Genomic DNA, 12,929 nt, shown 5'->3' with positions numbered 1-12,929 from the left:
TCCTTGCTTTGTGATGTACTATCATTATTGGGGTGTCAGTCATTCTTTTTATATGTTATTAAATACAAAAAAATCTAATGTATTAGAAGTGGATTTAATATAATTGAGGGTTTTTGTTTATTTTGTTTTTATCTTGAGCCATGGTTGCAGTGTATTGGGACTAAAGGGTTCTTTTGTTTATCCCTGCAATACAAACTCCAATGAGGACGTGAAATTGAAGATTCAATATAGTGTATTTTGCATTTAGTAAAATAAACTACTTAAATGTAACCCATCTAATATGACAAATTTGGGACAAAAGAATAGGATCTCTATAATGAGTGTTTTAAAATTCTGATTTCACTTCTTCATGAGTTAAAGCGAATCATTTTTCTAGGGGCCAGCCCCGTGGCGTAGTGGTTAAGTGCATGCGCTCCACTACTGGCGGCCCAGGTTCGAATCCTGGGCGCGCACAGATGCACCGCTTGTGGGGCCATACTGAGGTGGCATCCCACATACAGCAACTAGAAGGATGTGCAACTATGACATACAACTATCTACCGGGGCTTTGGGGAGAAAAAGGGGGAAAAATTAAAAAAAAAAAAAAAAAAGATCATTTTTTATTACAGTGGCATATTTCTACTATATTTTATTTAAAAACCTGTACTATTTTATTTACATTAATAAGGTTTTTCCTTTTTGCTTTTCAGGAACCGTGGGGAAAAGCGAATGGGGGCTTTTGAATGTGTTCGTAAAGTGTATCAGACAGATGGACTTAGAGGATTTTATAGGGGCATGTCGGCTTCATATGCTGGCATATCAGAGACTGTTATCCATTTTGTTATTTATGAAAGTATTAAGCAAAAACTACTGGAATATAAGACTCCTTCTACAATGGAAAATGATGAAGAGTCTGTAAAAGAAGCTTCAGATTTTGTGGGAATGATGCTAGCTGCTGCCACCTCAAAAACGTGTGCCACAACTATAGCGTATCCACATGGTAAGAGGAGTTGAGTGTATGTGAGTCATGATCTATTAATTCAGAAATATTTTCCCAGCCAACAGCCCACTTTTTAGAGCATTTATAATTTTACTGAATTCTAGTGTAACAAAATCCAATTCTTAAGAGTTCATCATAATGGGATTAAATCTGTATAAGTAGCATAAGGCAGTTTTAATAGTTTGTGTATGCTATAGTAGCATGATGGTGACTTAGCATGTGCTCTGGGCAGTCAGATTTCAGCCCAGGAGTCAGATTCCATCCATGTGACCTTTGGGCAAGTTTCTGTTTTTAAAAAAAGGTACGGATGTACGTGCTATGCTAGATACTTTATATACATTATTGCTGGTCTACATAAAAATCCTGCAAAGTACTTACCTTCTCTAAGTCAAGGTATGCTAGAACATAACCAGAATTGTCTTCTTTTTTTAAATGGGAAACAAGCAATGTTAAGATTAACTTGCTCAAGGTCATGTAGCTTACTCAGTGGTGGAGCCCAAATTTGAGTTGAAGTCTGAAATCCCAAAACCAAGCTATTCTATATTATTTCATGTTGACAAATAAGTGTATATGAATAATTTCTTTTATTTCTGTCTTTATGTTTTACAATGTTAGCCTATTTCATTAATATCTAAGGAAATCACTTAAGAATTTGTCTGCAACATGTGGAAGGTTTTTTGTAGCTTTGTTTTGTTTAAGTGCAGTCTGATTCTGGTGTGTTTGAGGTTGGTGGTTATGCTGACTACCATTTACATTTGCCTTGTAAAGCTAAGGTTCTGCTGTTAAAGCTGTGTCAGGAAAAATAGAATGGGACCAGGAAATGAGTATTTGCTCCAAAGTGCGATTTATGAATAAAACCAAATCTTGAACCAAGTTGCGCTGTGAAGTTAGCCCAGTTTCCTGAGGGAAGTTCCTCACTCACTTCCTTGAGTGGAGTCAAAGAAGACAGAGTCTGTAGTATTGTTGAGGTTCTGGCCTCCTGTGGGAGGACCAGCCTGGTCCTAAGGTGCGAGTGAGTTTTGGGATTTTAAGCTCTCTTCCTTCAAGTAAGATGATGTCATTACAAGAAGAGTTACAGTTTATAAACAGTGTTTTGAAGTGGAATATATAAACGGCAGGAATTTTTAAGACAGGACACAAGAGATTTCATTTATTAACATTTGCAGTAAAAATGGCTTTAGGGCATTTCCCTCAGGCCCGTCCGGAGTACTGTGTTGAAAAAGTTTGGAAATAATGGCTGCAGAAAGAACAGACTCTAGGAGAAAGCTCTGAGTTCCTTTCCCAGCCTCTACCCCTGACGAAAAGCTCTCAGTGCCCCAATTTCCTCACCTTTTAGAATGAAGAAAAATTCGACTGACTGTAATCTTTAAGATTCCTTTCAGCTCTAAAATTTTATGATTTTTGCTTAGTTGCCCCCAAAATGGGACCTTTTACCTGGCGGCCAGTATTTTAAACATTTTCAGCCTCAGCCATGTGAAATTTCATGTTGGTATATGTGGACCATTGTGAATAGATGAATAACTCTGTTTTCTCATTGTACTGTCCACTTTTTTAGAAATCTTTTCTGCTTGTTTCCCACTATATTTTCCTGTATTCAGCTTTCATACCAACTCCATTCCCTTTCCTGCTGCTTCACCTTCTTTTTTAATTACATCTGTTCTCTCTTTTATCTATAACAAATATACAACTTACACTTCCGTTTTATTTTGTCTTTTACCATTCAGGAATCTACGAAATTTTATAATTAGTATACATGATTTTAGCCAGCTATCTTAGAAATTTGGTGTTATTATAATGTGACTGGTTTCAATCAGTAACACATTAAAAATCATTCCTTATTTATCCTAAGCTTACACTTAAAGACTGATAAATGGGAGATGCTCAGTATTGGGAGGGTATAAAGATATCACTAATATTTAAATAAAATGACTTTATTTTTTTTCCTAAACAGAAGTTGTAAGAACAAGACTACGTGAAGAGGGAACAAAATACAGATCTTTTTTTCAGACAGTATCTTTGGTTGTTCAAGAAGAAGGTTATGGGTCTCTTTACCGTGGTCTAACAACTCATCTGGTGAGACAGATTCCAAACACAGCCATTATGATGGCCACCTATGAATTGGTGGTCTACCTCCTCAATGGATAGCATCATTGGGCTGCTGTACTATAAAAAGAGAAGACCAAAAGATGACAGTGGACCATGGAGTATCGAAGCCAGGATGGTGGACAGAAGAAAAATAGTTGGGAACGTGTAACTATGCCTAGGTGGAAGTTTGGTTGTAGGAATTAATCATAACCACATTACTTGGTCTTTTCAGTAATGTGAAAAAAATCTCAGCTGCCTCCAAGAAAAAGCTTTCAGAAGCACTCCTTCCTCAAAATTGCCATTTTCTCTACCATGTCCATGGGACACAAGTTGCATTTTGTTGATTTATGGCAGTCAGAGTATAGTGTTTATTTCATGAGCGCTTTTCCAGTCTTCTAAACAAAGCTATCCCTAATTATATACTATACTGTAACTATCCAAAGATAGTATTGAAAGTCATAAATTTCTGACTTCTGGCTTCTAATTCATGTAAAATTGTAAAATAACAAAATAATAGTGAGATCCTCAGTATTCATCTTTCCTTGAGAGGGTCTGGCACAATATTTTAATTATTTGGCATTAGTAGTCAATGTTTTTGACAACCAATGAAATAGTGTCTAAATATCGTGTATATATCTGGCTTTAAAATGTTTTGGTTTTCGCTGACAGATGCTTGATGTTTAGCATAATGTGGACACTCACGTTGTTAACATATCAAACTCAAATTGTAATTGTTTGGGACAAAATAAACCAGTAAAATATTGATTCTTGGTCGTTTCAGTAACTTGAGCATGTCTTCATGTCTTTTCTAACATGATACATGAATGCACTTGATTTTTGGCAATTTATTAGTTATGAACTTGAATTATCATGTGTCATACCCAGGTATCATTTTCTTAAAGTGGAAAAAATTTACCACTTCTGAATCTTTCTCTATTTGCTTTCACATTAAGAATTTGAATCTTTGAATTATTTCTGGAAGATCTATATAGATTGCATTTGTTTTGTAGAGAAAATGGTGATTTTTAGCTTTACCATTGCAAGTTTTGGGGTTTTTTTTTTTTTTAAGGCAACATAAATATCTGGGGCAATATGAACTTTATAGAAGAGGGCCCTCTGCAGTCTGATTGAGCTGGTAGTGATCTTAATTGACTTCAAGTTTTGTAAATGAACAAACCGCGTTTGACAAGAAATTTATTCTGTCCCAATTTCTTGAATGGTAACTCATAGAAAGAGTCAAGTTAATTCAGATTAAGTGTGCTAACAGGATATAGCTTTTACATTTTGCTATTGAGTTCAGCTGCACCTTTTAATTCTTTAAATGTATTCTGTATGGCCTTATATTGTAAAGATGTTTGCTGTAACTGTGGAGACTTTTGCTTGTGGGTGTTGCTGTACTAGTGTATAAAACTTCTGCAGTTAAGCTCCAGCGTGGTACTCACTTCAGTATACATGAGCGTACGTTTTGTGCAATGGCTCTATCTTGAGAATGACTCTTTGTGGATGCACTGTGTGGCCTTTTTTGGGGGATGAGAGTAGAGAGAACTCCGTGTTAAGATGATTTTTTTCAAACATTGGTCATGTATTAGGCAGAAATAGTGTTCATAACATTTTTCTGGGTTTTAGATATGTTGTTTTGGAGATCTTTAATATAAATGTTTTAAGTATTCTACGTACACTGTAGTGCCCCTAACGTAGAAAATTGTAGCATGTCATTGCAAGTTTTTTATGGTGTCACCGAAAAAACATAGCGCCCTCTTAAATTCCTCCACCTGCTTCACTTCCTGAAAATCAACAGTAGCTGGATGTTTTTGAGGTGCTTCAGTTGGAATTAAAAATATTCCAACCTATATGGAGACCAAAGGCAAATTTAGTTTCATTACCTTTGGAATTATTCATACCTTTTATGGTGAACTTCAGCTTTGATATTTATTGTGAGGAACATGCCAAAAAGACAATAACAGGGGTTTCTAACTCAAATCTGTAGAGCAAGTCTCAATGTAGCGTGTTTGGCTTTTCAGGTGCCACTTATACTGCCTAATACAGTGCCATTTGCCTTGTGAAGATTCGTAAACGTTAGCTGTGTTGAATGTAGGACAGAGACTCTCCCTAATCTTAGTGATCTCAGTACTCCACGAATGACTAAAGATGATACGAAAACCAGCAGCTAAGGAACATTTTATTATTTAGTTCTAGCAAATTATAACAAGTGTCCTTCAAGGATGAAGATGTATTCTATTCTTATTTGTATTTAGCAAGTAAAATTTAACGTTGACCTTTAGTGCATTACATTCAGCTTTTAAAAGTGAGTATTCTGTATGTAGTAGAAGGAAAAGACCTTAGAGTCTTAGACTTTCTTTGTGCAACAACTGGAAAGGAGCGATGAAGTTGAAGTTTTTTTTTTTTCCCAAAGCACAATCTGCTGTAGTTTACTTTATGTATGACGAGATAATTTAAAAAAGAAAACTATATGTAAAAGTTGTATATAAAGTTTATCTCTGAAACATTTCTTTGGACATTTTTTTGTAATTGATGCAAATGTTTAAAAGGAAAACACATACTGAAAGCATTGGACTTTTTTTTAAACTGTGTTTTGTTTTTATCTGTTTTCATCAGATAACTTTTTATTTCTAGTGTAGAGGGAGTCAGCATTCTTCAGATTGGTATGAACTTTTATTATAGAATCTTCCCAGAAAATTGCATTGCACTTATTCAGGTTAAAGCAGTAGATACTGAAAGAGCATACTCTCACAGAGCAGCAGATAGAACTCTAGTACCTGTGGTTTATAGAAACAGTTTCCTAAATTTCAGAGTCTAAATCTGAGAATTACCAACCCTGTGATTGTGGGATACCATATAGCGCTTTTAAATCCAGGAAAAAACTTATCACCAAAGCTTTGTCTTAATTTTCGTTATGTATGTAACTTAGTGGAACCACCCTTACTAGATGGGGCCCACAAGTGACTGAATTTGTAACTTTGAAACCAAGATAGAAATTAGATTATTTAACCCAGCCTTTGTCTCCTTAAGCCTAATGCCCATTGTGGAATAGCATTATTGTATTAGGACCAGCAGAGTTTGGGTGGTTAAAAATAGAGTGTTTACTCTTTTACTAGAGTGTAAACATGTCAGCATTTTTAGATTTGTTTTAAATCAGAAGAATTTTTATTTGACCTTGAAGACTTTAAGTGCTAGAGATCAGTCTATCCTTAATTCTCCCAGCATCGTTCATGCTTGTCTTTTGTTGTTTCCATGCTCTTCTGCCCAGACTCTTAGTACTATAGGGACCCCCTTTGGGCTGATAAATATAGTAGTTCAACCTTTTTCTCCTCGGATATTGTTCATGACTTTAACATTCCTAAGAATATAGATATTTCTGAATGATTTAAATTAGGGAGGAATTTTAATTATATAAAAGTGTTTAATATAATGTACTAACTTTCTCTCCACTCAGATCTCTTCTCCATCATGCCCTTATATTTCTCGTTAATCTATACACTGCTTTTTATGCTTACTCTGTTTAGAAACTGAGAATTCTAGTTTCGCTCAGTTTTTGTGTTAAATGTTTTGAATGTGTACCCCTGCATATGTGAACAATTAAATTATGACCTCAGTCGTAGCTAAATAATCAACTTCAAAAAGTTGACATCTTTTGACCATTTGTATGAGGTTTGCTATTATTGCCTTTCTGTACATGGCTGTACATTATGTGCATTTACTCTGTATTTATGTTAACTAGCTGAATTTTATTTGAATTGTTAAAATTCAAAAAAATTAAAATATGCTTATGAAAATATGGGGGTTTTTTTTCTGTAATGTATTTTAATACTGTGGTATGGTGAGAATATAATCACACTTGCTTAGGATTATGTGTGAAACATAATAAGTATATTGCCATTTTCAAGGTAAGTGTTAGGCTCCTGTCTGCTAGGCCTAGATATCTCTAGGAATCAAAAGGTCAAATAATCTAACTCCCTTGTAGTTCAGTAGGAAATTTTTCTTCTTCCATATTTTCCGCAGGTTTATTGAACTTGAAGTCCAGTACTTTTCATGTATCAAAACATCCAGTTGGCAAAGAACATCTGAGAAATTAGAGCCTAATTCGGTTATTTGATTGATGCCTCGCTAGGTTGTAATGGTTTTTTTTTTTTTTAACATTAGGAGCTTTTTTTGTTTTAGTTTTGGCCTTTAGGAAAGCTAAGAATATTAAAATTAAAAGAAAAGAGCTGGAAACATGTTAAAATGATGAATGAAATGAATCCACGTATGATAGGTTGAAATACAAGTGACAGAGATAAGTGTTACGTGGTGCCTACCCGCTTTATATTTTGTCTATTTTATTTTTTAAGTTTTCTCAAATTGTAGCTACTATCAAACATCACCTGGTTTTATAGGTGAGGAAAACACGACAAATTTGTCATGTTCCGTTTCTCAAAGTTTAATGTAAACTTCAGTCGGTTGGCCTACTAACAGTACTCTTTTCACCGAAGACTGAAATAGTGGGTAGAGTGAAGACAGTGGCAAAGTAATGGTGGAGGTTGCCCTGGCTTAGCTCATGTCCAAGTTTAAGTTGTGTGTATGTGTGTTCAGTACTGAATATCGGGAGCTGTGCTAGAGGAAGGAATGTGTGAGTTTATGATTTCTTAAGGTTCAAGTGTGACCTCTACACAACTGATGACACTCAGGCAAGCAAGCGAAGTATAAATTATTTTAATTTTTGCATTGCACACCAGCTGGCTACCTTGATATATATGGAGTCCGTTCAGTAATTGAACTTCGTAGAGTGCTATGTTTATACAATGATTTTATGTGATTTCCCAGCAGCCTATAGATTGGGGGAATAGACAAGTGATATTTAGAAGGATATTAGTCACAACTGGGCTTTCTTGACTTGGGTGTTCTGAATCTTAGTCTTGTGTTTATTTACTACACTATGTTATTCATGAGCACTTGAGACTGAGATGGTTAAAAAAAAATCTCTTCATTTAAAGGAAAGACCTATGAGGATTGGCTCAGAATGAAACATACTGGGGAGTAATGAGCAATGGAGCTAAGTATGTAAATTGGAACAGTATGAACTGTCTTGGAAGCTGAGCTATATGGAGTTTAGATTATATTCTGAGGCTACTGGGAAACCAAAGGATGTTTTTTTCCAAAGCATCCTTGTGACATTGTAGAAAGTCAGACTTAACAAATGTTAGGTTCAGTTTGTCTTGTGTAAGCTGCACTCAATTATACTACCTTTGAACCTCAGGGATGTCCTATGTCTCTGGAAGTGTTATGGTGATTATTATTGAAGAAAGATTTGGAAAAGTTGCCTGGAGAAAATAGTGTTTTAACCAGGCTTTGAAACAAGGATAGAAATTTGACAAGCTACAATGGGGAGGGTCATTCCTTGTTCAAACAAAGGTCAAAGTGTTTCAGTAGTCCAGCAGGAGAAATAACCCATTTTCTTTTATTCTTTCCTGGGAATTGAGTAAAAAAAGTAACTTGCAATTTTTAAACTAGTGGTGGACGCAGGATTCTAAACCTAGTCTAAACCAAATAAGCTCCTCACACCCAGCCTAACAGAATGTAGTGCTAGACCCCTATTTGCTGGTTCCCAGTCCCCTATTCTTCCAAAGCACCTCATAATTCATCCTTGACTCTTGTTGTTGAGGATAAATAGCCCATTTTCAACCACTACTGAATGTTAGCTCTCAACGTTATCCAATATGATTGATCTCCGTTATATGAACTTAACTGAGGTGTCTTAGTGGCCTAGGGTATTTGATCTATATACCTTCCTAAATTATATACTGGTTTTTGGTTTTTTGTCTCTCCCACCCCCAGTAAGTGTGCTAAAGCAACTAGACATCAATATGAATAAAAATGAACCGTTTACCTTACCAAACACAAAAGATGGATGATAGGTCTAAAGCTAAAAATTTAAATTGCAAACCTAGAAGAAAACAGAATTATCTTTGCAATCTTGGAGTCGGCAAGGATTGGAGTTCACAGAAAGCACTGACCATTTAAAAAAAAAAAAAAAGACACTGTTAAAAGTAAAAATGCAGCCACAGACTGGGAGAAAGTATATGTGAGGCAAAGACCTGAACAGTCACTTGACAAAAAGAATAAGTGTATGAAAAGATGCTTGGCATGATTAGCAATAGAAATTAGAACCAAAAATGAGAGACCCTACAGTAACAGCAGTGGACACAAACAGCTGGGACTCCTACATGGCTGTCGAGGGTGAAATGGAACAGCTACTTGGGAAAGGAGTGGCTTCTGAGGAAGCTTAAAACTATGTCCACTCTGTAACCCAGAATTATTACTTGGGAAGGGGTACTGGGGGAGGAAGGAGTTTTCAAGAGAAATGAAAATGTGTCCACATGTTCATAGCTTTGTTACTAAAGGTGGTCACCAAGAGAAGGTCAATTATATATTCATACGATGGAGTACTACATAGTAAAACAAAAAGCAAAATGTGAATTATTGATACATCCAATAACATGGATGAGTATGAAAAACACGTTAGGTGCAAGAAGCCTGGCGCAGACTAGAATATATGCTATTCCATTTATGTGAGAGTCAAGAACAGGCCAAACTAGTCAACGTGCCAGAAGTCAAATTAGAGTTTACCCAGAGGTGGGAAGGGGGAATGGGCCTGGAGTGAAGGAAATGTCCCACATGTTGATCTGGGGAGTGGTTAAACAGGAGTGTACATAATATGAAAATTCATGAGCTGTTTTGTTCACTTTAAACATGTTTTTTCAAACTCTAATAATGCAAAATGCAAAATACTTGAGGAAAAGAGGAAATTTGAGTGCAAGCAACAGAATGAAATTCATGAAGACTGGAGATCCTAGAATTATCAGAGCATTGTTCATAAAATAGGCTTAATATGTTTTAAGAAATAACATGAAGGTTTTAAAATGAATGTCTGGTTTTGATATCGTGAGTAGGCAGGACCTCTGAGCAGCTGACCTACGTGACAACTAGATCTCAGAACATACTTTTTGAGACATTGCTCACAAAAAGTAGAAGTGTTCCCTAAGGACTTTTTCCCCTTTCCTCCCCCACCCCAACCCCAAAGCTTAATAGAAGTGAATCTGGATTAATCAGGGTAGGGACAGGTCCTGGGGTGTAGACGGCCAGGAGCAATATCTGGGTTCTGAGGCTTGAAGAGTAGGGAAGTCAGAGCAGGCTGACGTGCTTCCAGGATGGGGATACTTCCTGGATACCAGTAGAAGCAGAATCAAATCTTTGGAAGGAAACTTTCCAAGTTAGGCCTATAGAACTCCCATAGCATTACTGGATGATTCCCAAATGCATAATACCAGCCACTGAGTGATTACAGAAACATGGAAACAACCGATTTTATACTGGCAAGGACTTAATATGTTCCAGTTGTCAGAGATAAAATGCAGAGTACCTGTAATTACAAAGATGAGCATACAATAGGAAACTATCAGGAATAAACTTTAAAAGTTAACGGTAGGGCCGGCCCCATGGCTTGGCAGTTGGGTGCACGTGCTCTGCTGCTGGCGGCCCGGGTTGGGATCCCGGGCGCGCACTGACGCACCGCTTCTCCGGCCATGCTGGGGCCGCGTCCCACATGCAGCAACTAGAAGGATGTGCAGCTATGACATACAACTATCTACTGGGACTTTGGGGGTAAAAAATAAATAAATAAAAATTTAAAAAAAAGTTAACAGTAAAAATCAAAAATAATAGAGACTGAAATCAGGAATTCAATGGATAAGTCAAAAATGGGCTAGACATAATTGAAGTGATTTAAACTTGAAGATATATCTAATTTACCTAGAAGACAGTAAAGACATAAAGAGAAAGACTGTATTAAAGGAAAGTTAGACATGGAAGATGGAATGAGAATCTCTAATATACTTCATTATATTAAGTAAATGAAGAGAATGGAGAAGAGGCAATATTTTAAAAAGTTGGAAAATTCCCAGAGTTGATAAACGTGAATCCATAGCTCCATGAATCACAGTGCATCCTAAGTAGGATTAAAACATGCCTATAAATGTAGTGAAACTGAAGAACATCAAAGCAAGGTGAAGATCTTGATTTCTGCTACCTGCATGATGGGCTAGGTTTTCAGGTCAATGCTCCTAATGAGTGCAATTAAAATGCTACTGTGGGAGATCAAGATTTGGCCACCCTGAAATCTATCTCTTTACCTTGGTTGTTTTCTCTGAGGACATTTGACCTCTCCCACTAACTGCCTAAAGAATTTGACATGGTGGCTCCTTCCTGGAACAGATCTATCATGATGGCTGTAAAGGTAACGTAGGGTAAATGTTACAATAGGAAAGGCACCAACAAGCCCCTCTTATCAGAAGTTCTGTCTCTCTGGCCACATTGGATGACCCTGCGAAGAGTTGCCAGACAATCATTTACATTTATAAGGGAAATCTCCATTTGTAAAGGTATCTCCCTCTCTGTTTGGAGAAGAGAGGGGGATGAGCTCATTTCTAGTGACTTATCAATGTGGAAGGTGAGGCCTTGAGCTACATAATAAACCTTACTCTTGTTTACTGTGCTTTAGTGGTAATCTCCTGTAACTGACTCCCCCCACCGCCAAAATCCTCCTTTGTCATTGGCTAAAAAAGATATTTAAGACGATAATTTCTGCTATTGTGTTGAGAAACGCAATGTCCCTGCTTTCTCCCATGTATACATGTTATTAAACTTGGTATTATTTTCTCCTGCTAACCTGTCTTGTTGATTATTTGGCCAGCCAGAAGAACCTTAAGGGAAAGGGCAGAGGGAGATTCTCTCTCTTCCCCCGACACTACATAAAATATTCTAAAAATCTTAACATCCAAGAGTAACATAATAATGAGGAATGAGCAAGCCAAAATCTAAGACATGATAAGTACCTAGAAAGTTAACACTCCAAACCACTTAAGACCTAGAAGCATTTGCTGATTGAACTATAATTTTGATAGCCTTTCAGAACAAGGGAGACAGAAGTAGATGACCAGGCCCCACCTAAGTTGAGGAGTCTGGTAGACCCTACCCATTACATTGAGACCCCAGAAGTAAATTTGGATTCTTTCTTCCACCCCCATGGGACTAGACGCACTTTCCTTGGTGCTGAGCACAACAGAGGAGAAAAGAAAAAAGGAAGAGAGCCCATCCCTGAGCCGGTGGATCAAGCTGGCCCTTGCGCAGTGTTAAAGCCCAAATTTGCATTGCTGGAGTGGGGAGGGGCCTCAGGTTATGAATTAAAGTCGTTCCAGACATAGAATCCCAAGTGCCCGATAGAAGCAACTCCCATTCACTGCTGGAAAAATCAGTCCTCATCCCAGTCATGGTGAAACCGCATCGATGACTTTTTCAAGGACTGTGAGCAGCACACAGTCAATAGTAAACACTCAAGGAAACCGCACCCCTGATGACAACCCACAAAATAGAGGCAAAAACAGCCCACTCTCCCCGAAACACAACAGATTCTGGAGTTATCAAATATAGATTATAAAATGCAAATTAGCACATTTTCAAAATATAAGACATGCTTGAAAATAACAGAATGGGACACGAAAAAATGGTAGAGCAGATTTGAAAACCAAATATAACCTCTAGAAATGAAAAATAAAATGTAAAGTGCAGTTGGACAAAGCTGAAGAGAATTGTTTAACTGAAAAATGGAGCAGAAGAAATGCAGAATGCAGCAAAGAGGAAAGAGCAAGTACAGAGGAGACAGTAGAGCAGAGAGGATACACAAGAAGTCCAGTCTGGGTCTGACTGGCATCCCAGAGAAGCAGGGAGAGGACGGATCAGAGAGAGCATCTGAAGCTATAAAGGCTGAGAATTTTGTAAAACTGATGAAGAATACTACTCCACAGATGCAAAA

The 12,929-nt window shown here is 37.0% G+C and overlaps 1 protein-coding gene across 1 annotated transcript in view; it reads left to right on the top strand.

The window, feature by feature from the left end:
* SLC25A36 (solute carrier family 25 member 36) overlaps positions 1–6,858 on the top strand; it is a 38,208-nt gene extending 31,350 nt beyond the window's left edge. Inside the window, exons 6-7 of the mRNA XM_058551974.1 lie at positions 690–979; positions 2,931–6,858. Coding sequence (XP_058407957.1) covers positions 690–979; positions 2,931–3,124 — 484 coding nt within the window. The 3' untranslated portion in view covers positions 3,125–6,858. The remainder of the gene's footprint in view (positions 1–689; positions 980–2,930) is intronic.
* The last annotated feature ends 6,071 nt before the right edge of the window (positions 6,859–12,929 follow it).

This window comes from Diceros bicornis, chromosome 2 (assembly GCF_020826845.1).
Source record: "Diceros bicornis minor isolate mBicDic1 chromosome 2, mDicBic1.mat.cur, whole genome shotgun sequence".
NCBI lineage: Eukaryota > Metazoa > Chordata > Mammalia > Perissodactyla > Rhinocerotidae > Diceros > Diceros bicornis.
Note: the sequence above shows the minus strand (reverse complement) of the source record. Positions and strands in the feature narration are given on the sequence as shown.